General features: G+C 45.4%; 2 protein-coding genes and 1 long non-coding RNA gene across 8 annotated transcripts in view; 1 reads left to right on the top strand and 2 right to left on the bottom strand.

Annotated features, from left to right (window-relative positions):
- Nucleotides 1-10,861, bottom strand: part of HEATR9 (HEAT repeat containing 9) — a 30,806-nt gene extending 19,945 nt beyond the window's left edge. Inside the window, exons 1-3 of one of the 4 annotated variants that reach the window (XM_079967426.1) lie at nt 10,329-10,860; nt 9,093-9,142; nt 752-921 (exon numbers count right to left, since the gene is read on the bottom strand). In XM_079967426.1, the coding sequence (XP_079823552.1) occupies nt 752-921; nt 9,093-9,142; nt 10,329-10,425 (317 nt within the window). In that variant the 5' untranslated portion in view covers nt 10,426-10,860. The other 3 variants (XM_079967424.1, XM_079967425.1, XM_079967427.1) reach the window with 3 other exon arrangements.
- Nucleotides 1-25,752, bottom strand: part of LOC307211175 — a 205,471-nt gene that overhangs the window by 171,621 nt on the left and 8,098 nt on the right. The gene's annotated exons all lie outside the window — the stretch shown is intronic.
- Nucleotides 18,817-25,752, top strand: part of XYLT2 (xylosyltransferase 2) — a 36,867-nt gene continuing 29,931 nt past the window's right edge. Inside the window, exon 1 of one of the 3 annotated variants that reach the window (XM_079967388.1) lies at nt 18,817-19,114. In XM_079967388.1, coding sequence (XP_079823514.1) covers nt 18,974-19,114 — 141 coding nt within the window. In that variant the 5' untranslated portion in view covers nt 18,817-18,973. The remainder of the gene's footprint in view (nt 19,115-25,752) is intronic. The other 2 variants (XM_079967386.1, XM_079967387.1) reach the window with 2 other exon arrangements.

The following is a 25,752-nucleotide window of genomic DNA, read 5'->3' as shown; positions in this document are numbered from 1 at the left end:
GGTGCATTAAATAATAAAATTTTGGTGCATTAAATAATAAAACGTTGGTGCATTAAATAATAAAATTTTGTTCCATTGCTATTCATGTCTGAGAGGCCAGCTGAATCCAAAAGGCGGATGAAATCAGTGAGGTGAGTCCCACACAGGCAGTTCAATTTGCTCTGCTAAAGGGCAATTTCAGCACCTAAAAAGTCTCAGATTCACTCGGTAGACAAAGATGAACAAACTGTGATATGCTATTACCACCTACTGGATACTGGAGGAAGCAGACAAACACAGCTGTATGTGAAACTCCCTGTCCAAAGAAGTTAAGATTATTTTCTTTTGTTGGCTTGTTCCTTTCATTATTCTGTTAACTTACATTTATAAGACAATCAGGTTGGTCTAAGAGAGAATTTCTATTTTGTTTTGCCAATATCTTGCAAATATATTTACCGGATATCTTTACTCAAGTATCTTTCCTGAAGACTACAAAGGGCCAAAAAATGGTGTTGTTTTTAACTGTGTATTTTGCATTCTTTCTGCATTTGCACTCTTGCTTTTATTTGCAGTATTGTTTGATCTACTTTGTTTTTGTTTGGACCAAGCAACCCTATACAGTCAGTTTAACACCAGTGTTAGCACCAGCATAGAATAGCCTGAATCCTTTGCGCTCCAAGGAGCAAAGCTTGGAAATTTAACTTAAAGGAGTATTCATTTATTACTTCAAGTCAGGCCTGTAGACTTAGAAACTCGGTGTCCTATATCTTACCTTTTCTTCAGAGCCTTTTTCTTCTGCTTTTCCAGCTTCTTCCGATACGGGCATTGCTTATTCAAGCTAGCTGCATCAGGCTGCTCAACTATTCTGGGCTGGACAAAGGTGACCACGGGCTGGAACGTTCTCCATTCTGAAGGAGAACACGGGTAAGTTACACGAGGAATCTGAGGACGAAAAATATTCAATTCAATTCAATTTCCTTTATTCGACCGATAGTCAGAAATAAAACACAGAAATAAAACACAATACAGAATTATAAACTAAAACATCATAGGGGTACATGAATAAGGTAGGGCCACAGTACTAAACCTCTCACAGATAACCCACATCAAGGCATTCAATTGTATGTTTCCGACGCTTGAGTGCCAGGAAAAGGAATTTAGCCACTGACAAAGTTGTTTTCCTAGAAGACTTATTTAGCAGATATGCTGTCTGCTTTCCTGCTTTGTCGGGGACTAAGCTGGGGTAAGTATGGGGTTATAATTACAGATAGGTAGCCGTGTTGGTCTGCCATAGTCAAAACAAAAAAAATTCCTTCCAGTAGCACCTTAAAGACCAACTAAGTTAGTTCTTGGTATGAGCTTTCGTGTGCATGCACACTTCTTCAGATACCAGCATAGAATTCTTCAGGTATCTGAAGAAGTGTGCATGCACACGAAAGCTCATACCAAGAACTAACTTAGTTGGTCTTTAAGGTGCTACTGGAAGGAATTTTTTTTGTTTTGACTATGGGGTTATAAGATACTGTCTTAAATCGTTGTAGAAGGGACAGCTCAGTAAAATGTGCTCTGTGGATTCTACCTCACCCAACGCACAATGGCATAATCTCTGGTCATATGGGACTCCTCCATATCTTCCCTTCAGAACCGCCGAGTCAAGAACATTCAGCCTAGCCGCGGTAACTAGTCTGCGGTATTCCACGTAGTGGATATCCGCCAGGTAGTGAGCTGGAGCAGCTCGGTACATCTGCTCCCCCAGAAACAGCCCAGGCTTCACACGGGCTATGTCCTCCTGTCTCGCAATATCCCTTAATCTTTGGGCGATCACCGCCTTTGCGTGGCTATACGTCATGGACTCTATATAAAGGGAGGACAACCCGCACTTCTGCACTTCCTCCACTATCTCCCCTTCCCAAGGAGATTTAAAGTTATCCCTCAGAATCAAGGGGGCCAAACCCACCGGTCTGAAACAAAGCTTAAGCCAAAGCCATAACTTCGCTTTCAGGGCCACATACCTAAAGGCTTGGCAACCGGTTCCAATCTCATGATCGCACCTGCCACGGAGGGGGGGATCCTGAGTATGGCCCTGAGGAATTGGGTTTGGATATATTCCAATTTTTCAAAGTCCCTACGTGAGCCCAAGGCAATGCCCACCAGTAGGAGAGGGAGGACTTTCATTTTAAAGAGTCGCAAGGCAACTTTGACAGTTTGTGCCTGTTTCTTGGAGTACAGGGTTCTAATCACCAAGGCTGCTTTCGATGCGTTCGAGGCTATGTATTCTCTGTGCGCCAAGAAGGACCTATTTGATCTAACAACCTGACCCAGGTATTTGAAGCAACTGACCTGCTCTAAAGGAATACCATTAATTGACCATAAATTAGGTTTCGGTCGAGCGGCAAAGACCATTATTTTGGTCTTGGCATAATTTAGTTGGAGCTCATGATGGGTCTCATATTCATGAAGAGCTCGAAGCATCCTCCTTAATCCAGTGGGGGAGGTAGCTAATAGGGCGGCATCGTCCGCATACAGCAGGACATTCAAAGCTCGTCCTGCCAGTTTTGGTGGATGGAAATCAGTATTTGCCATATGCACCACTAGCGAATTAATATAGAAATTAAACAGAGCAGGGGCAAGCAAACAGCCCTGTCTTACCCCCCTAGTGGTGGCAACCGGATTGGAGACTAGCCCCTTGCTATCTAGCCTAATCCTCAGGAAGGTATTAGTATGCAAATTAATAATCAGCAGGAGAAGGCGGCGGTCGATAGATGTCGCTGCCAATTTTGCCCATAGCTGGTTCCTGGGAATTAGATCAAAGGCCTGCTTAAAGTCTATAAAGGCGACGTGGAGGGCTTTTAGGCCATTGTCAGCATACTTGGTGGCCAAGTGATTTAGGATTAAGATTTGGTCTGTTGTTGATCTTCCAGGGCGGAAACCCGCCTGTTCCTCTGCGATGATGTTGTTGCTTTCCATCCAGGTCGTTAATTTGTTAAGTAGAAATCTTGAATAGATCTTCCCGATAACATTTAGCAGGCTAATTGGTCTAAAATTGGCCGGGTCTGTGCGCGGCCCTTTCTTGTGGATTAACACAATCAGTGCAGAGTTCCAGCTTGGAGGAAATTGTGCTGTTTTGTTTATGTAAGTAAAAAGAGCTGCTAAGGGTGGACACCACCAATCCTTATTGGCTTTAATAACGTCTATGGAGATAAGATCGTCTCCGGGTGCCTTGCCCGCCTCAAATTGGCCTATAAGTGTTTCCACTTCAGAGCAGGTAACAGGATCCCACTCAGGCAAGGGGGCCAATTCTATCCTTCCTCCGCTGGCAGCGTGAGCTGCATATAAATTGGAGAAGAAGCTTTCCCAGGTGTCAGCTGAAATTTGGGGTTCTATCCTTAACCACGGTCTACCCAGGTATTGAGAAATTTGGTGCCAAAAGGAGGAGGGATTTCTATTTTCTGCAGCTTTTAGAAGGTTGTTCCAATCATTTCCTTCTGCCGCAAGCTTCTTTTCCTTTAATAGTGCTTTATACCTTCTCTTGAGGTTCATAAGGTGACTGCTAGGTGCGGGGTCATTTGATGCCCTATATGCCAAGAATTCATTATATAGGTTGTTCTTGAAGTGTCTACATTCCTCGTCAAACCACTTTTTATGAGAGAAATGGTTACTATTCATTACCGAGGCCTTAGTCAACGAAGGTTTTAGCAGTTCTACTAACTTGTCATATATTGGCAGTGGCTCAACTGCCTGGACAAGGGAGTCCCTTGTCTCTTGCAGTTGGTCAGACCAAAGGAGTTCATTTATCCGTTGAGCCAAATTGTCGGTCCATTTTAAGGCAGTGGGCCTCATCTGAAGCTGGTTATTTGTAATAGGCACACAGGAATAGGTAGCCAATTCTCCATCCAGGGTCAGAGAGAGTTCTAATGGAAAATGGTCACTTTCCAGCCTCGTTACCACCCTAAAGTTGGAAATTTTGGGAATTAGGTCTACTGATGTCCAAATAAAATCTATGGTAGAGGCTCGGGAGCCTGACCAGAAAGTAAATTCGGCAGGGTAATCAGAACTGAGAGCTCCGTTTAGAAGGTGAAAATTAAGAGCCATCAAAGTTTGTCTACATTTAAAACCTGCGTATGTAGCAACACTGTCTTTAAAATTCCTGGGTAAAAGGTCAGAGGTTAAAATGGGTAGTGGGGGATATTTATTATATTTAGCAAATAATGATTTATCAGAGTGAGACAATCGGCCATTGAAATCTCCTGCAACTAGAAAGGTGGCTTCAGGATATTTCTCTAGGAGAGTTTCAAGAGTCAGTTGAATTCCCCTCCATCTTTGGTCCACCAGGTTTTTCTTGTAGGTTGGGTGCAAATAAACATTAATCACCACAAACACTTCCTCCACTGTTTGTAGCTTTACACCCAGCATGGATGACGACTGGATGTCGATTTGTTCCACCTGCAGATTTAAAGCCAAAGAAACTAAGGTAGCCAGACCACCTTGTGGTCTACCAGGTGATAGTGAGTTCTGTTGTGCATTCAGGTAGAAGCCCTTATACCCTGATAAGGAGAAGCCCTCACAAGCCCCAGGTCTCTTGCAGTAAAGGAATATGACTGCCTTTTATGTAGGCGACGAAGGATGGGTCCATCAGCTTAGGTTTAATGCCAGCTACATTCCAGGATAAGAAAGTAAGTGATCTCCTGGTCACCCCTTCGAGTCATGCCGGGCCTTGCGGAACCGGCACGGCAGAATCCACCTGGGAATGCGTGCGGCGAGGGGGGGCAATAGGCTGGAAGAAGGAAGTAATTGTAGCTTGCTTACCCGGCAATTTCCAAACACCACTTACCGCAGCAGCAGCAGCCATGGATTGAGGCTTAATTTTTGGTGGCTGCGGGGATGGGTTCTGGTGCACAGGGGTATCACTTAACGACAGGTCCATAGACTCTGCATTTAAGGTATGCTCTAAAATTGAGAGGGGTGGGCCTTTTGGGTCAGCGGTTGCTGTAGGGAACATGCAGTGTAAGGCAGGTGGAAGACATCCTTTTCGGTTTGCCTCCAAAAGAGCATTCAGTCTTGCCACAGCTTCCGAGTTTGACCAGAGGGTTGTCGAATCTTTCACTATATCCTGCCCAGGCTTGACATCCCGAGGCCGTGTACAGCCAGGTTGCCGATCAAAGGTCGTTAAAACGGGTTCCACTTGGGCTTGTGTAGACTGCTCTTCAACTGGTGAGGAATTCATCTTATTTATCTGAACATGATCTTCTGAGTTACGGAGACAGAGTAACCACTCATCCAGTCTGTCCGTTATCTCTGTTCGCTCCAGTTTTGGCAATTGGGAGAAGGATAGAAGTAACTCACGCTCCGTAGAATTCTCCAGATGTATAGCCTTTGTCAGTGGAGGCAGGGGGGGGGGTCAGTCCAGCTAATTAGATCTGCGGCCAGGGGAGTTGGAGTCGTGGCAATTGGCGAACCCTCAGACTTGTCTGCTTTCTTTTTGAGCAGGCAGTTTGGTAAGAGGGGGCAGATCTTGGTATTGGTGAAGACTCTTGTAGCAAGGATTCCATAATTAATTAGAAGGCTTCTTGAGGACATAATAAGTACAGGGAGCTTTTTGGTTTTAAAGGAGAGCAGCACTCTCTGCCTCTGAGGTCTGCTGCTGATATGGTCAAAATGCTAGGGATTACCCCCAGGAGCTCCGCTAGGTGTCTCCTTATATCACTCTTATAATGCCAGTTTATCACCTTGCCTCTAAAGGGGCAAACCGTTAAGCAGATTTTAGTAGCTTGCAGCAGCAGTTTGTAAGGAGGTGCATAGTGTTGTTCCTTCTTATTCTGCTCACTTTGCTCACTTTTCTGATTGCCAACGACTTGAGAAATTGTAGAGGAGGTGTGAGGTAAAACGGGTGCTCTGGACAATTGTATGGATTTCATCTCAGGTGATACATCAGGGGAACTGTCTTTACCTGTTAGGGATACAAGCGAGATAATCTTCTCCAAGGATCCTCGGATGTCTTTTATGTATTTAAAGATACAGTCCACTGTTTTAGCAACTAGGTCTAGAGTAGTCGAGTGTTCAAATAGTATCTCATCAATACAACTTTCACGGGCTCTAGTGCAGTCATACATGTGGATACCAGTATTATTATTGCTTGCAGGTTTAATAGGCAGGTTATCGAAAGGTTCTTTTGCAATGGTTTCCTCGTCATTCATCTCTGCTAGGAGTGAGAAAGAGTTTGAAACCGGAATATTAAAGATACCCTTTGTACTTTCAGATTCACTAAATTTTGTTTGTTTAGCAAGAGGCAGGCATCTCAGTTCCTCTGTGGCGTCTAAATCTCTGGAATCTCTGGTACGTTTCCCAGTTCCTCTCCCAAGAACAGGGCTGTATAATTGCTTAGTCATTTCTCTCTTCATGCAGCCGCCCCAAGTTTCAGGGTCAATTGTTGTCTCCTCGATAGAAAGAGGCGTCCTCCTACTTACTAATTAACACTAAAACTAAAACTAAAAACTAAAAACTAAGGTTAAAAGTTAATAGGTTTCTATACTCATTAAAAACAAATTTGAAGGATAAAAGATAAAAATAAGTCAGAGAGCTCACATTCACGCTGACTAAGTGCCGTTCGCCATCTTGGAAATCCCAACGAAAAATATTAAAACACTAAGGCTACTACAGGAAAGAAGCAAAGCAATCTTATTGTCAGAAACAGATTTCCCTTAATTAGACACATGTCTGGGAAACACACTTATGGGAAGAATTCAGCATAGCTCTAAGTGGTGTATGCATGCACACATTGAGACTTCCCTCCCCATTCTGCTTTGCCCCACTGTTCTGGAGGTTCCCCCATCCTTTCAGAGAAGATTGAGGGGATGTGGATGGCTGCAGTCCCATCGCACAAGCAGATCACATTCCTCACACACAACCACATTGGAAGCACCTTCTTTCCCTCAAAGAATTCTGGGATCTCTGGTCTGTGAAGGATTGCTGAGTTTAACTCTTTGAAGGGCAAACTACAATGGCCAGAATTCTTTGAGGGAAAGAAGGTGCTTTTTAATGTGCTTAAAAGTTAAAGTGTGTACACAGCCTTAGCCTTTGCTATGGCCACATGCCTCAGAACGGTCAGGGGAAAAACAATGCTGTCCAGGGTTGTAAAGAGAATAATTGGGTGTACTCTTCCCACCTTGGATCAAATCAATGCTTCCAGGTGCCATAAGAAAGCTGCAGAGATAATGCAGGATAGTGGAAGTGATCCCTGGAAATGATCTCTTTCACCTTCTGCCTTCTGGAAGAAGGTACAGGGTTATAAAGACTAGGACTAGCAGCCTGAGAAACAGTTTCTATTCAAATGTGATTTTGGCTTTAAACGCAGTGTAAGGTAGTCTCTATGGGAATATATTGTATTTAATTATGGGGTATCAGAGTTTTTAGGGGGCTAACCAGGCCGGAATAGCTGGGATAGCAGGCTTGTTGGTTTTTGAATGTCTGGTGTAGATTTTTTCAATTTCGTTGTTCTGTATGGGACAATGACAATAAAGATTATAGTATCATATAATGCTTATACCAAAGTACAAGACCACTTGTAGGCTTTTTCTCTCTTCTAACCAATATACAAGGGCGGACTTTGGTAATATGGCGCCCTGGGAAAGGACAAAATTTGGTGCCCCCCTAACTTTGAGTAGGTACCCATATAAATATAGGCTTTTATTACTATTTTTTTGTGGTGCCTTGGTTTGGCACTCTGTGCAGGGGAACTGCCTGCATGGCCCTAACTCCAGCGCTGTAAATATTTCAGAATGCCGCTGCCTATTCCTGGATGGTAAGCTTTTCCTTGCTCGCCCTGCTTGAACCTGTGGTTCCGTAAGCTCCAGACTGGGCATTCTTCAACAACAACAACAACAATAACACAAATTCTTCACTGAGACCTGAGTCATTCAGTAGAGCCAGCCATACTTAAAAATGAAAACACGCCTCTGCTATCCTTGTGCGATGTTTCGCCACATGTTGCAGAACTCACTTCTGTTTATTTTTTTTAGAAAGCGGCATTCATCATTTGGATGGGGAGGGTATGTGTGGAGGAAAACTGTAAATATTGCCAGTGAGTATGTCTTCCTATGTGGCACATGATTTCTGAAGAGCAGCAGCTCCAGAGTTCCTTCAAGGTTCTGGGATGGGACAAGGTGCAGCAGCAGAAAAGAGGAACGATGTGTAAAGAGCATTTGTCGTTTGTGTATAATTAATACGCATTCATGCAGTGACTACCATGCTTGGATATAAATACAAATCAAGCTGGTAGAACCAAAGAAACTTAAAACAAAGCAGGCTGGGAAAGTTACAGAATACCAACCAGTCTTCCGTTTTCTCAAAACAGGCAAGGCTTGATGCAAGCAGGGAGACAGTAGATGGTTAACAAGTGTGTGCCTATCACAGGAAAAGAATTCTTGGACATGATTGCAGGCACAGCTAGGTAAAAAGAATTATGCATTCCAAACATGCACGTAGGAAGGCAGGCCATTCAGAGCCAGGATTGGAAGGTGGATTTTGCCCCCTCTGCCAGATTGTTTCCAAGTGCAATGTTTTATTTTTCCCCCATAGGAGAAATTGATAGCCATCTGCTTTCATGGAGGGACGTAAAAAGCTGCTGTGACTGTTCCAAAGCAGTCAAAATCCCTGGTGTCTAGGCTGAGGGTAAAGTTTTGCCTCCTTGAGGTTGTTGCAGATTTGCAGCCTATGTACAGTGGTACCTCGGGTTACATGCGCTTCAGGTTACAGACTCTGCTAACCCAGAAATAGTACCTCAGGTTAAGAACTTTGCTTCAGGATGAGAACAGAAACTGTGCTCCGGCAGCGCGGCAGCAGCAGGAGGCCCCATTAGCTAAAGTGGTGCTTCAGGTTAAGAACAGTGTCAGGTTAAGAACGGACCTCCGGAATGAATTAAGTACTTAACCCGAGGTATCACTGTACTTTGTTCAGTGCAGAACACAAAAGCCACTGAGAAGGGGGGGGGCTTATTTACATAGCCCCACCCCTTCATCAGCATAACTCCACCCTCGGAGCCACTTCATGCCAAGAGTTGGAAAGGATATTTCAAAATGGCTTTTTACGGATAAGGATCATGGGGCTCCAGCTATGACCTGGTGAACGGAGCTTCTTGGCATCGTGGACCGGACAGGCTTTCCAGTTCCTAAAAGGAGGAAAGCAGAGGAAAGCCCATCACTAGGCAGAGGAGTATGTTACTTTGTTGGTAGTCAACTTTTTATCTGTTTAACACCAATGTTATTGTGCTGCAGCACAACAAAACCAGGACAAAACAAGAACAAAACAAAACAAACTTTGAATGGTGTTAAAAGTTACAGGACATGCACTGTTGTGTGGACTCTGTAAAAAAATGTATACTAGAGAAGCAGATATCCTACAATAAACACCCTTCTGGCAGCACCCTAAGGCAGAAATCCTATGTCCCCTTAGGGCCAAACTTGAACCATGTGTTTTTTAAACATGCTTTTGTCTACTATAAAGGCAAGGGTGGGAGATAAACTTGCACAGAGGGTGAGAGAAAAATCCATGGAGCTGGACCGGGGGGGGGGGGGGGCGGAATAACAAAACTTTCAAGCCCATGTCAATTCCATTCAGGAACTTTACAAATCTGAAAAGTTTGTGGGTGACTCTGTTGCTTGGTATGAGTTGTGGGCAAAAATGAGCCTTACTGAACTACAGTGGTACCTCGAGCTACAAACACCTCAGGTTACAAACGCTTTGGGTTACAAACTCCGCTAACCTGGAAGAGTTACCTCGAGTTGAGAACTTTGCCCCAGGATGAGAACGGAAATCGTGTGCCGGCGGCGCAGTGGCAGCAGGAGGACTCATTAGCGAAAGCACGCCTCCAGTTAAGAACAGTTTCAGGTTAAGAACGGAACGGAATTCAGGTTAAGAACAGAACGGAATTAAGTTCGTAACTAGAGGTACCACTGTATTGGACCACACTAAACTGTTCCCTTGTATTAAAATGACCAAGAGGCTCCACGGTTTAGACCACAGTGCCACCCTTGTCTCAACCATGCAAAGGACCCACAGCCTCCAAGGCCTGCTCCTTCTCCAGGCCTGAAATCACTGTCTATTTGCCTCCACTCTCCAAGCACACAGGCAATTACCAGAATGAGATGGAACATCCTCTCGCCTTGTACAGTATGGACTCAGAAGAAGACAGGCAGCAAATGATTGTGCAGTGGGAGTGCTCTGCTGGCAAGGAGGAAAGGGACCCACACTTGAAGGGAAGAATCTGGCCTGAAGCCTGGATCTAGCAGCTACCAGTTCACACAATAATAAAGGATACCATCAACATCACATTATTTCCTGAAGTTCTAACTCACCGTTGTCCTGTATTATCTCAATCATAGAGCTCCATGATAACTTTTGAGGCACTTTGACACCGCAAGTGTTCTCTGGGAGCATTTTTGTCCCACCCATTTTTGTCCCTTTTTACTGCAAGCCTGGCTTTGATCACTTCAGAAGTTGATGGAAGACAGATATTTCAGCCAACACCTGGTGGTTCATGAGGACTCATTGTTCTTGAGCTCGGAGTGAGTGATGTCATAAACCACTACTATGATTAGGCCTTTGTTTTACATACCCCCAAACATAACCTCAGAAGTGAGAGTGATTCAATTCCAGGTATTTCTTCAGCCTGATAATGATCATCTCAATCTGTTTCAATATGGTTTCTGACTGCTTTGGGGATCCAAGACTGTCCTGATGGATGATCCACCCCAGACCCTCCAAGTGTCCCTATTTTCCAGTGATAGTCCTGGATTTACAGAAGCCGTATCGGTTTCAGATTTGATTCTGGAATGTCCTGCTTTTCCTCAGGACTTCCCTGTTTTCATGGGAGAAATATTGGCAGGTATGGAGCTATGTGATGCCTGAGCCAAAGAGATAAGTAACTATACAACCTTTAGAAGACATTAAACATTGATATTTAATGTTTTGTTGTGTTTTTTATATATGTTGGAAGCCAACCAGAGTGGCTGGGGCAACCCAGACAGATGGGTGGTATATAAATAATAAAATTGTTGTTGTTGTTGAACAGGATGTCCCTACAGTGGTACCTCAGGTTAAGTACTTAATTCGTTCCGGAGGTCCGTACTTAACCTGAAACTGTTCTTAACCTGAAGCACCACTTTAGCTAATGGGGCCTCCTGCTGCCGCCGCGCTGCCGGAGCACGATTTCTGTTCTCAACCTGAAGCAAAGTTCTTAACCTGAAGCACTATTTCTGAGTTAGCGGAGTATGTAACCTGAAGCGCATGTAACCTGAAGCATATGTAACCTGAGGTACCACTGTATTTCCATCAGAAAAATGTTGGAGGGTATGCTATCCCAGAAGCTGGACAGGAGTAGGAGCATCCCTATTGGTTCTGCTGACTCTCTTACCAGCTTTCAATACCATTGGCCACTGCATGCTCTGTGCCAGCAGAGATAGGAATTGAAGGCATTGTTTTATAGTGGTTCTAATCCACCTTGGAGAGTAGGTTTCAGGTGGTGATAGCGGCTTACTGTTTGACACGATGGCCTTTGGCTTAGTGAGTTCCACAGAGTTTCATCTTGTCCCTCATCTTGTTTAACATCTTCATGAAACCATTGGGATGGTGTCATTGGAAGGGAAAGCCCTGCCAGCCTTCTCATGTCTTCAGGAGCTCTAGTCCTTTCCTGAGACAACTTCCTGCTTCAGAAGCTGGTGAAGCTAAAGGGGGTATACTGCATACATATTTCTAATAAGTGAATGAAAAATTAATGTACCAGCCATCCCAGTGAAATCCCAGCAAGAACCATGATACTAGTATACGGTAAGTGATTTAAGGAACTGGGACACAGAATCTTTCAGAGCCATTTTGTATGTACTACAGTGGTTTGGTTGGAGGTTGTTATTTGGAGTTCTCAAAACAGCAATGTCATATTAGATTTATTTATGCTGGAACAGAATCCCCAAGTTGCTTTTGAAACATAAAGTGTGTGGCAGAAAATACAGGGAGGGGTCTTGGAGTGAGTTATTAAAAAATAAATAGCAGCACAGTGGTACCTCGAGGCCCCCTAGATTTAGAGGCCTGAGTTGTCCTGCCCTCACATGAAGTTTTGGGTTTGCAATTTTGGGAGAGGGGAGACTGCCTGCTGGGGAGCGGGAGGGCTGGCGAGGGGCCCCCTAGATTCAGAGGCCCTAGGCTTCAGCCTACTTAGCCTAGACATAAATCCGGCACTGCCTAGCCTCATGGGATGCCACAAAAGTGTTGGGCAGCAGCCATTTTTTGTCCGCAACAAACAGAAAAACCATTGCGATCTTGCAACGCACTAAAGCAGTGGGTACCTTGTTAGACATTTCCCCCTGAGCACCTGGCCCTAGTTTTATTTGATTCACTGCATGGGGCTCTTGAACGTTCAGGTGAACCCAAGGAGGAATTTGTTCATATTAATTCCGACAAGGGAGTTCTGAAAACAAAACTGTATCTTGAATCTATATATATACTCCTGTTTTGCTGTTTACAGGCCATTAAACTGCAAAGGGAACAATGCCAGAGGCCTTGTTGCTTTATGTAATCCTGATTATAACAGAATGGAAACCCGGTGTAAACAAACCTGAAAACCTATATAATTTTTTTGTACATTAAACCTCTGGAGGATATTCTGCTTAATGTAAGAAGCTGCCTTAGACCAAGTCAGACCAGTAATCTAGCCAGATCAGTATCTTCTTCACTGATTGGCAGTGGCCCTCCAGAGTTTCAGAGATGGGACAGTCCTATCCCTACATGGAGAAGCTGGAGATTGAACATTTTTCATGCAATGCAGCGGCTCTAACACTGAGCCACAGCCCCTCCTTTCGTGACTAGTTTGCGCAAATTGTGGAACTTGAGTTAAAATGCTTTTTAAGCCCAGAACTGAAAGAGTACCTTTAAACTAACCTGCAGTAAAAAGGTAAAGGTACCCCTGCCCATACGGGCCAGTCTTGACAGACTCTGGGGTTGTGCGCCCATCTCACTTAAGAGGCCAGGGGCCAGCGCTGTCCAGAGACACTTCCGGGTCACGTGGCCAGCGTGACATCGCTGCTCTGGCGAGCCAGAGCCGTACACGGAAACGCCGTTTACCTTCCCGCTGGTAAGCGGTCCCTATTTATCTACTTGCACCCGGAGGTGCTTTCGAACTGCTAGGTTGGCAGGCGCTGGGACCGAGCAGCAGGAGCGCACCCCGCCGCAGGGATTCGAACCGCCGACCTTTCGATCGGCAAGTCCTAGGCGCTGAGGCTTTAACCCACAGCGCCACCTGCGTCCCAACCTGCAGTATACATAGTCATATTAATGGTGAGTGAGTGTGGTAGAGCCCTAATGTGTAATTTTGTCACTGACCAGAAGGAGAAAAAGTGGCATATTCTGCTTTGACACTGTGAGATATCACACTGCTCAGAGCCAGCTGGCATCTCTGCAGCATGATCAGCCACAAGAAAAGCTGGAAATGATGTGTAGGTGTCTACATGGTGGGGCTGGGCAGAGAAATCCTAAGAACAACTTTTAATCTAGGGTTAAAGTCAGAGAGGCAGTGGAAAGGGTGGTGGATCCTGTGACCCTAGATCAGGATAGGAATTCAGAGAGGGTCTTCATACCTGACCTGCCAGCAGGTATATGGAAGTTCCATGTCCTACTGTCTTCCAGACCTGCCTTACCTGCTGGCCTGCAGCCAAGGCTGGTGGGCTGATGTTAATTCCATCCTCACAAACCATCTCTAACCGTTACAGTACTTGCCTATGGAGACATATTGCCTACCAGAATCTGATAGCATGGGGTGCTGAGGGACCTGAGCATTAGAGCCATGCTGTGCTGCCAGTGTCGCACGGAGTTTGGTACTCCTTGTTAGTCCTGACAGCCTCATGAATGGAGATATGATAGCACTCTTCAAATACCTGAAGCGACGTTACATGTTAGAGAACAAAGAGCTGCCCCAACGGGAAAAACTAGGGGCCCCTCTAGACTGGTGTTTTACTGTGGGTAGACTCTGCAACTTTCTCTTGACGCAACAGTGTGTTAGAAGTGGATTTTTTGCTGTATGACAGGCTCAAAGCTTCTGAAGGTGCAAATAGTACTGGAAGTAGAATCGCCTTGATAGCACATATAAGCGCAAATCATCAGGAACGCGCAATACATTGGTTGTCTGGAGGGGTCCTAGGTCTAATGGATTTAAGTTAGGGGGGGTAAGATTTTGGTTGAGCATTAAGGGAAACCTCATAATGCAAAGGGCAATTTGACAATGGACCCAATTACCGAGATAGGTGATCGTGTGCTCTTCCTTGCAGGAGGCCTTTTGCAAAGGCAGGGCTATACTGTACTATCTCGTGGGGCTGCTCCAGACCTGGGTTTCCAGCAGGGGGCTTGGAATAGATGACCTACAAGACCTCTTCCAACTCAAGGAGAAGAGATTAAAAATGAAAACAGCACTGTGCAAAACCAGTGTTGCTGAAAGGCTGTTTAACACAAAGCTTCAGGCAAACAATGTACTCACACAAGTACTTGCAACCAGTGATTCATCATTATATAAAGCACTTAGTCTGAAGACAGACAGAAGATTTTAAGAGAGTGGTATGAAAGAAGAATTGCTTCCTAAGGAGTATACATAAATATTTCTTACACCTCTAGCTGCAATTCCTCTTTCATGCAATACACCCCCCCCATATCTGTCCATCTTCTCCAGCCTGACTGCTGACCCTCTTAGTACATTACATCTAATAATAGCCTAGCCACCCATTGCTCATGTGCATCTGATGCTGGGGCAGGGTGCTAGGTCAGCACCTGACAAAGGAATAATGGTCAAAAGTCTGTCTCTGCAAGGAATGTGGAAAAGTTGGCTTCTAAAGATAACAGACAAAGGATGCTTTGCTCAAAGAGTTCAGCCTGTCTTTTCCTTGCAGGCTTAAATAACATAAATGATAACGATAACAGCATTTTGCATTTGTATCGTGCTTTGGAGAGTGCTCAAACACTTCACATATATTATTTTGTAAGCTTGTAAAGTAGATTCTGTGTTTTTATTCCCATATTGCAGATGGGAGACTGAGGCACTGTGCATTAAAACAGTTTATGCTGCAATCATAATATACCTGAGAGTAATCCCTGCTGAACTCAGTGCAATTTACATCTGAGTAGAAATGCATAGGATTGCACTGAGTTCCATGCAGAGTAGATCTCTGATATCTAAGTCATCCAGTGTCTTAGGCTACAATCCTCACTGCATCTACTCAGAAGTAAGTCCTGCTTAATGGTGTTTAGTCCCAAGTATGGGTATAGGGCTGCAGCCTTAGCCCCAATGCTACACCAGCTTTCTGAACAGTGGTACCTTGGTTTAAGAACAGTCCTCTTTATGAACAATTCGGTTTACAAACTCCACAAATCTGGAAGTAGTGTCCAGTAGAACTTTACCTCAGTCTAAGAACGCAATCCAAACAGTGGAAGGGCACGGGCAGCAGGAGGCTTCATTAGGGAAAGCGTGCCTCGGTTTAAGAATGGTTTCAGTTTAAGAACGGACTTCTGGAATGGATTAAGTTCATAAACCGAGGTACCACTGTACTCTGGTTTAGTTCATTTGGAGCTCATTGCCGTAGATGCCTCACTGTCTTACCATACCTGGGTATCTTCTGCACTAGCCTATGATTTGCAGATTTTGGTTAAGCTGTAGAGCCTTGGCAAACAGAACTAACACAATAGCAAGCCCAGGCTCATGGCCTGAATTGCCATAAAAACACTGAAGCCAACACAGCATTTTTAATCTGTCGGTCAGATCTGAGCATTCATTTCCTTTGAGAGCTCTTTGGAAGGCTCCAAATGATGGCCTCTGAAAACTTCAGTGAACTGTGACTGACATTGAATAATTTACTTAATTCATAATTCACAGTTCATTAATTCATAATGTGTAATCAATTAATTTTTGACTTCTCAATTCATAATGTGTCATTTGTAGGGAGCTCTCCCAGTATCCACTGTTTGATCGAACGGGTACAGTTCAAGATGTGGTACTTGGTCTTCAGTCTACAAAAAAAAAAGCAACACCCACTCCTCAGAGCTGGCCTCCCGCTTTATGATCCACGCTGTGCCATACCTGCAGCACGATCAAAATATGTTTGAGATTCTTGGCTTCATTTTTCAGTGAGGTTGTAACCCTGTGTCTGTACAGACTGCAAAGCAAGGCTTCACGTGACAGAATGTTCCTCCAGACAAAATAACCCACAACTCTTCTCATAGAAAACTATGTTGGCGGAAAAGTTTCTAGCTTTATCTTCTCCCTGGCTTTCTTTATGCAGAATACACACACACACATATATGGCTGGTACAATAAAAATAGAAGGCTGAGTATACTTTTAAACATAGAATAAAATAAAACCCATTACTGTCATGTGTGTGATGAATCTTAAAGGGGAATAATACACATTACTGAATCTACCAAATCCACTGATAAGCAGAGAGAGGTGGCAGGGTATCTATATTATCATTATATTGTATGGCGAGTCTTAAATCATGTGAACCCTTGGCTGAAGCCATCGGTCCAGATATAATTTTACAGCCTCACTGAGAATTCGCTCAACTTCAGTTGCCCAACATATATCAGGATTCCTTACTGCAGCTCAAACATAAGGAAACTTATGAGGCCTGTTCAGCAACTATTGTGCTATCACAACAGCTTAGAGACCAAGAAGGAATCCAGTTTAGCCTGCTTCAGGTACAGGTATACATTTGGATTTATCCTCAAGAAAAATGGGTGAGGGATAAAAAGGTTCAGAGAGGCTTCCAGATATAATTCTCCTTGATCAAGGATGGGGCAATTCTGCCTCAGCAAGGATTATTTAAATAACCTCAAGGATAAATGCAGTAAAATTGTTCACAAGAAAAGAGGAGGTGTCAGGGACATAAAACAAGAGAGCTTTAGGGATCCTGTAGCCCAGGGATAGTCAACATGGTGCCCTCCAGGTGTTGTGGGGCAACATCTCCCATCAGCTCCAGCCAGTACAGTCCATGATCAGTCTTAAGACCTAGAAATCTAGAAATCCTTTCTTTCCTATCATGCCTTTACTTGGTAGCTTTATCACAGGGGCAGCCAATGTGGTGTCCTCCATAAATCATTGGACAACCATTTCCATCACTCCTGACCGTTTGGAAATGCTGAAGGGGGCTGAAGGGAAGTCAACAACATCACGTATTGGTGGTCTCTGCTTTATCAGAACCTGGTTTTAAGTCACAACTGAAGTACTGGTGTTAAGTTAACCGTCCCAAGGCCTAGAAGTCTTTATGTAACAAAAGGAAAATCTTGAACTTGACTCAGTAACAAATCAGGACTTGCCGCCCCCCAAGGCAGCAAAGAATCAAGATGACAGTAGAATGGTAATTGTTTATATGAAGGCCGCAATATGAAGTAGACATAGAAACACTTCTATGAAGTGATTTTAATGGGTCTATTCTGACTTCACCAACCCATAGATCTTAATGAAGTAAAGTGCACCTAACTGCTGGATCGTGGCCCCAAACTATAACCTGAATAAAATGCATAGGGAGGAAATGAGCAGAAAGGTAGGATGTGGAGGTAACCTTCCAACAAACAGCATTTGAGAGTGGAAATTATTAAATTGTGTGTGTCTCAATCTAACCAACAGGGAATAAAACTGCTGGAAGAGGGTTGACAAACACACTTTGCAGCTTTGCAACATGGAAGTGGGCAACTGGAGAGGCACCCTGGCTCACTCCTGCCCGCAGTATTTCTCTGGGCTGGAGAAACATATCAATTTCCCCCTGGTCCTTTCCATAAGCAGCACACCATTTTCATACCACATGGAAATAGCTGCACCAGACTCACCCCCGTACATATATCAGGAAGCCCATTCAGTAGTAGGCCCAACCAACCCCAACCTTTGGATGAAACTGAAAACCCGTTGAGTGACCAAAACACTGAACCAGTGTCTTATTTCCTGGTATTCCCCTGGAAAATCACTGCCCTTATTCAGTCTGCCTGTTTCCACTGCTTTCCAGCAACCTATCCCAGGGATGGAGAATTGTGACCTGCCTTTGTTCTTCTCCCTATGGGCCATGCTTCCTGAGCTGATGGAAGTTGGGAGTCCCAACAACCTCTAAGAAGCTGAGGTAATTTAAATCTGCAATTATATCTTTTGTATGTGTTTCTCTCTCTCTCCCCCCCCCCCCCCCATTCTACCTTTTATCTCTCGGAAACCCCTTTGAGGTGTTTTGCGTTGTTTGGGGGGGTTTTTTACACCAAGCAGTGTATAAATAAAAATTAATAAATAAAGGGCCACACATTTCTCATCCGGGTCGTCCGTGTCGCTGAATGTTGTTTGAACTGCAGCCCCCCCCCCCCCGCCGCCGCCCCAATACTCTTAGCACAGCCAGAATGTGGGCATTCTTCAATGTTGTGTTTGTGTTTTAAGCGAAAGTGCAAAGGGCTAGTTTGCTAAACGCTGTGCACGGAGGCGAAGAGGAGCGTTGAAAACAGGCTCTCACTTCAAAGGCAAAGAAAAGAAAGATTCTACAACCTGAAAAAAGAGACAAGGCATGTACTTTTTTCCAAACCAAGAAAATCTTTAATAAAAAAAAATATTTAAACACACACACACGTAGCAACTGTGGGAGGAGAGAGAGAGGATCCTTTCTTAAGCTGCTGCACTTGCAGCGTCCTCTGCAAGACAGGCGAGCGCCCCCAGGCGCCCCGCAGCAGCCACCCCTCTTTCCCGCCCCCGAGTTCTGCAGCGACGCCTTAAAAAGCTCCAGGGCGCTTGTGCAGCTTCTCGCTTCTCTCGCCGCCGGTGCGGGTGCTCGGCGCCTACCACGCCGTGCGTGCTCGCTCCCGCGGTTTGCAGGGCTCTCTCGACTCCGCCGCCCTCTTTCTTTCTTTCCCTCCCTCCTCCCTCCTTCCTTCCTCCCTTCTCTCTGCCTCTCTCTGTCTCTTTCCTCCCCCCCTCCTCCCTCCCTCTCCCTCTCCCTTGGAATGAAGATGGTGGCCAGCGTCCGGGTGCAGAAGCTGGTCCGCCGCTACAAGCTGGCGATCGCCACGGCGCTGGCCATCCTGCTTATCCAGGGCCTGGTGGTGTGGAGCTTCAGCAACCTGGAGGAAGAGGACCAGGGAGAGGTAAAGGCAAGGCAGGGCAGGGCAAGGGGCCGGCGCCTGCCTCCCGCGACGGCGGCGGAGGGCGAGCCAAAGGGGTCTGGGCAGAGCCCCCGGGGTCACGGAGAAACCGGCGTCGGGCGGCCAGGGAGCGCCGAGGGCGGAGCGGTGCCCAGAGCCGGCCAGGGTGGCTTCTGCTCCGGGGATGGCGGGTCGGGTCAATCCGCCGCCCGAGGGCGCGCGAGGGATTTAAGGGTGGCGGTGATGGTGCTCTTTGGAACATCAGGGTGACACGGAAGGCATGCACACAGAGAGAGATGTATGCCCAGATATATATATGTAAAAAAAATTTACGTACAGATATATATGCACACACACACATATATATAATGTTGGTTTCGGGAGCAAGGCGAGTAGCCCCGGGCCCGTGGTTGGTACCTCGCCGCGGACGGGTTGTGCTATGGGGGGGCTACGTGAAACTACTACCAAGTGGCGGCAAGGTCGGGACGGCTGCGCGCGTTTGTGGCGCTGGGTACCTCGGGTGGGGTGCGACGGCAAGGCCTGCGTACAGGTAATGTTTCGATTTGAAACCTCTCTTAGGCAGAGAGGGTGCCTCGGAGGTAGTGGGTTGATGCATCAGGTTTTTTTGGGGTCAGCTCAGTTTGTGTGAACGCTTGCTCCGAAGTTTAGGGGCTGGGTGCAGCGGCGCTCACTTCCCCAAGTTAGTTGCGGCTTAACTCTGGAAGGCGTGTTGCGAAGTTGATCGAAGCTGATACTTGGGCATGAGGGGTGGCTGCATGTGTAAGGGGTGTTTGCTGTGGAGACATGCCATATACTGTATGCCTTTAGTGTGCTCATTACTTGGTATTACTTGGTATGGTGGTACCTCGGGTTACATACGCTTCAGGTTACATATGCTTCAGGTTACAGACTCCGCTAACCCAGAAATAATACCTCGGGTTAAGAACTTTGCTTCAGGATGCGAACAGAAAAAGTTCTCCAGTGGTGCGCCGGCAGCGGGAGGCCCCATTAGCTAAAGTGGTGCTTCAGGTTAAGAACGGTTTCAGGTTAAGAACGGGCCTCTGGAACAAATTAAGTACTTAACCCGAGGTACCACTGTATTGCAGTTTAGAGTATGGCATCTATTGGCCAGATGACACATTTTGCTGGGGGAGGGGGGAGAATGTAGGAAGGGCCCTGCTGGATCAGACCAAGTGTCCATCAAGTCCAGCGCCTCCTATCAGAGGCCATGCATCGGCTTTCAGGGGAGACTTTATGCCACCATTTGCCATTAAGCAGTGCCCACTTTACTGTATTTGGGAGGTGTAACACAGCAGAATACAGAGATAGTGGAATGAGAAATACCTGGGGAAGTTTGCAGGCTGCTGTATCTTACAATATTGGCTTACGTCACTTTGAATCGCTCATTGAAGCAGATGCTACCACTAAGTGAGCGGTTTGTGTGTAGTAGAGAATCACCATGTGAATCTGATTGTTTTCACCATGGGATGATAAAAGCAGTTTCAACTTTCAGTCTTCATAGTTTGAATGGGCTGAGCTGCTGCATGCAAAGCAGCTCAGCACATGGTAACAGGCACTGCATGGAGCTACTTAAGATCAACCCCTGCATAGCCGTTGTAGGATCCTGACCTTTAGAAGTGAGGATGGACAACTTAAAGGTAAAGGTAAAGGTACCCCTGCCCGTATGGGCCAGTCTTGACAGACTCTGGGGTTGTGCGCCCATCTCACTCAAGAGGCCGAGGGCCAGCGCTGTCCGGAGACACTTCCGGGTCACGTGGCCAGCGTGACATCGCTGCTCTGGCGAGCCAGAGCCGCACACGGAAACGCCGTTTACCTTCCCGCCAGTAAGCGGTCCCTATTTATCTACTTGCACCCGGGGGTGCTTTCGAACTGCTAGGTTGGCAGGCGCTGGGACCGAGCAGCGGGAGCGCACCCCGCCGCGGGGATTCGAACTGCTGACCTTTTGATCGGCAAGCCCTAGGCGCTGAGGCTTTTACCCACAGCGCCACCCGCGTCCCTATGGACAACTTAGTTCATACCAATAATTACTTTGGAAATGGGAGAGGCAGAAATCAGTTCTCTCTTGTCTGTACAAACCTGGAGGAATGGGGAGATGCCAGGCTTTGGCCAATAGCAAAACAAAGAGAGTGTGACACACCTATTTGTGCACGTGACCATGCTTTCAAAGCTTGAGTCGGTTTGGTTTTTTCCCTTCTCTGTCAAATCAGGTTTGAAATGTACCCAACCTCTTACTTCTCTGCTTGGTTTTATTTTTTTTACCCTCTGATCTGGACACACATTGAACTGTTTCCAGAGTAGGTCTGCATTTCCTCCTCAAGTTTACTGAAGAAGTAAATTTGAATGTTATAGAAGTGACCACTTGGTTACGTATGAAGGAACTGAAACACCGCAAAGCTCAACCATTCTGCGGTTCCTGTGGTGTCTGACTTAGCATCGTGTTCCTCCACCCTGATTTTATGCTTTTTCATTTATTGCAGGGCTAGGCAATTAGTGGCCTTGTATTTGTTGTAGGATTCCAGTTTTCATCAGCCCCAACCAGCATGGCCAGTGGTCAGGGATGATGGGAATGAGAATGGTCACAGTTTCCTCACCCCTGGTCTAATGCTTGTAAATACGGTACTTTTGAACACCTGAAGAAGTTGGATTGCTTCAGGCTAAGATAGTGAACCCTTTAGTTACTCATACAAATTTGCATTGTTTGAAGTGCTTTTTCTGACGTTCTTGATCATCTTTAGGGAGGCTTTTCCCACTGGAATTTTCAGCTCCCTAAGTCTGCTGGCGCAGAACATCTGCTTTGTATCTTGAGCTAGATTTGCTGCTTTTATGTAAGAAACAGCTTACTGTGGCAGAGGCGGTCTGTCTGGATTAGATAGACTAGATCCCTCCTGTCTCTACCACACACTTCTGGCATAGTGCATGCAACGGGAGATCTATTTTCACTCCCTGGTTTGGGAAATCGGATGTTATGGGCATCTTAATAATATGTTCTCTAAAAACAGAAAGGCAAAGATCTTCTGAAACTCTCCACCCTTGTCCATTTATAGTCTGTAGTTGGCTGCCTGGTCTCCTGCTGTTTGCCTCCAATTCTGCGAAAAAGGGGGGAAATATAATTGGCATTTTTGTACAGAGGACAGGGCATCCACCCAATGCATTGTGTGAGAACACGAGCCCATTAACAAGTTTAGCGAAGCTGAGTGCAGCATCCTTTCATATATGTGCATGCTGCTTCCTGGCTGATCGCAACTGGACAAGCCATAGTACCAAGACATAAATAAATGTCGGAATCCTTTCCACAAGAATCTCTGCCATTACGATGTCTGCCTGATTCTGCAAATGCAGTAGAGCCTTGGTCTTCTACAGTGAGAGATCAGGTGTTGAATAAGGTAGACTCACACTATATGGCCATTGAAGTGTTTCATTGAGGAGATGGGGATGTGTGGCTTTTGCTTGACCCTATAGGCAGCAGTGTGAATTTGGGACCAGTTTATGTGTTCAAGAAGAATCACACAGTAGAGCTGTCTTGGAGCTGCCGCTTCAGAAGGGTAGCCAAGAAGTTTTCTCCATGCCACATTTTTCGTGGCTGGGGAGTTCTTGACATAGAGGAGCTTTCGGTCACTTCATGATCCCCACCCCACCCCCAGCCGCCAGCTGCATTCTGAAGTGGTACAAACCCAGTGATAAATTTGCAAGAAGATTTTATCAAATGACAACTTGTCAGCATTCATTTACTGCTGTTTGTGTAAAATAGCCATAAAATGAATTCTACCCTGACATGTAACTTTAATCAATTACAAGCAAAATATTTGAATAGCCTATTGACAGCTTCTGCAAAATTAACTGTCCAATTGCCCCATAATAGGCAGTGCAGTCTTTTATACAAGCCTGCACAGAAGCACGTCCCATCCACTCTGGTAAATGAGTATAGATTCACAGCCTGAATTAACTCTAAAACAACAACTACAATCTTTCATGAGCAGACATGCATTTAAAGCCCAGTTATGACACCTGGTTTGAGTTTATAATTCACTGGCCTTTTTCCTCCAAAGTGCCACTGACTTTATTATGAAGTTGTAGCAATGATGTGCTCTGATTTTAAATGCCGCAAAATCAGTCCCTCTCCTGAGACCTTTGATCTGGGGTTTCTTTTCATGGTGTGCGGAAGCACTGTTGCAGCCTGCAGCTCTATTTTGTCTTCCCAGAAGAGATGGTTAAATTTACCCACTGGACTGTCTAGCTTCTGCTTAAAGCAGCTGCTTCTGGCTCTGGTTCTGTTTTTGGAAAGCTCCCCTTTGATCGCTGCTTCCTTTTTGCCTGCCTTCCTAACTTTTTGAGGTTCAGGTTATTTCAGAGCAAGCATTATCACAAGATGATAGGTTGCTGCTAAGTATGTAGGGGGAGTGGGGAGACCCAAAAGATTCCTACTAAAGAATCAATTCAAAATCTGAGCAGGGTCAACTGGTCTTAACTGTGGGCCATGTTTTTCACTGAAAAAGATCTAGATGTTGCAGCAATGGACATTGGGACAAGAAGCGGAGACTGCTCTTTTCAAAGAACAATTCTTTAAAGGATGTTTCTCTCTATATTATATAAAAACCCAGGCTTCAGCACGATGGGCTGAATTGAAAAGGAAGCATCTTTTGTCAGTGTTAGAAGGGTGACATTTTCTTACTTTCATCTTAGCAGTTCATAACAATAAAAATGTCTCTCTCCAAAGCAGAGGTGAAGTAAAGGTAGATGCAGCTATTTATTGTCAGGACTGAATATGTTGTTCTTCTTGTTGCTTGGGCATGTTTTTTTGTGCATGCTCTGGGGGATAAATAGAAACCTGTCTATTGTTTGGATGAAAGCTAAACAAAAATGTCCAAATGACCCAAGACTGCAATCTGTCACCAGGTGACAGACTTTTAAGTACTTTTAAACACAGAAGAACACTGTTAGCCTCTGGAACTCGGGGGCCACTTCACACATTTCACAATTTCTATGTGTGCAAAGCACATTCATATGTGATTACAGCATATATGCATTGAGAAGCTGTAGCCTGTTACATGCATGTGTGATTATCATAAGTAGTGGGCTATGCATTTTATACATGGCGTGACGTGGCTCATACAATGCCAAAAAATAGGAGTGCTGGTAAAAATTGATGTAATTAGACCCAGAATAATCACTGTGCTGGTGTCTGTTAGTCACAAAATAAGGAAGTCCAAAAACCACAGTCATGCTGAAAGTATGGAATCTAACACTTTGGTTGCATGCAACAGCACTTGGAGGCAAAATTCTGATCCCAAGCTTCAATTTGTAAGAGCTGCGTGGCAGGGTTTTAGATGCCAGTAGCAAAGTGGTACATTTCCAGTTCCTAGTGGCCAGCATCAATTTTGAGTAGCTACCTACCTATGATTTTTCCCAGCCCTGCAATAGGAAGGAAAATCCTCTGCTTACCTTGTCTCTCCTCCTTCTTATGTACTCCCATTACTAGGTCAGAGTGCTTATTCCTATTTCCTGAGCGCTAAAACCCTCCTAGGAGCTGTTGCACACAAGGGGCAAGAGAGGCCTCTTTATAAGAGGAAGAAGTGCTGCCGATTTTGTCATGGGGCTTGCAGGCCACTTAAAGCAGCTTGATGGGCCTGGTCTGTAAGGTAAAAAGGTAAAGGACCCCATAACAGTTAAGTCCAGTCAAAGGCTACTATGGGGTGCGGTGCTCATCTCGCTTCAGTCTGAGGGAGCCGGTGTTTGTCCACAGACAGCTTTCTGGGTCATGTGGCCAGCATGACTAAACCGCTTCTGGTGCAACAGAACAAAGTGACAGAAGCAAGAGTGCACGGAAACGCCTTTTACCTTCCCGCCGCAGCAGTACCTATTTATCTACTTGCACCGATGTGCTTTCAAACTGCTAGGTTGGCAGGAGCTGGGACAGAGCAATGGGAGCTCATCCCATCATGTGGATTCGAATCGTTGGCCTTCCGATCGGAAAGCCCAAGAGGCTCAGTGGTTTAGACCACAGCACCACCCTTGTCCCTTGCCTGTTCTGTGCCGTAGGTTCATCATCCCAGCCCCTGCTCCAAAACCAGCCTGGCTTATTTCCACCCCCCCTTTACCTATCCCCAGTCTCTACTAATGTACTTCTGTTGTGGGTACCACTTGCATCTCTTATTTTCTTCCCCAGGCTGCATCATTCTTTTTTAAATCCCAGGTTGTTGTTTCTTTAAAAAAAATCATAGTGGATCTTAATCTCTTGCTGTTTTGGTTGTATTTGGGTATGTTCCACTTTTGCCCCAAAACTCATGAAGAGTATCTCTGGCTTTCTCCACTGTCTCTGGATGGGAGCTGTAGTCAAACAAACATCCAAAGGGTGCCATATTGGTTACCGCTTTGTTAGAAGGTAGCTGACCGATTGAGCCCTACATGCATGTTTGGTAACAGAGTACCAACAAACCTATTTTGATGTTGAGTGGTCAAATCCACAATAAAGTAATTTCAAAGAACTGTGAAAATTTGGGCTGTGACTTGCGGCGACTCAGGCAATGTGGCAGAGTACCACATGGATGCAGAAGACAGCCTGTTTTGTATATCTCCTGGAAGTATGGGATGTTTTGAGAGCTCCCGTTGGTTTTACCAGCAAG

This window comes from Podarcis cretensis, assembly GCF_951804945.1.
Source record: "Podarcis cretensis genome assembly, chromosome: 2".
Classification (NCBI taxonomy): domain Eukaryota; kingdom Metazoa; phylum Chordata; class Lepidosauria; order Squamata; family Lacertidae; genus Podarcis; species Podarcis cretensis.
Note: the sequence above shows the minus strand (reverse complement) of the source record. Positions and strands in the feature narration are given on the sequence as shown.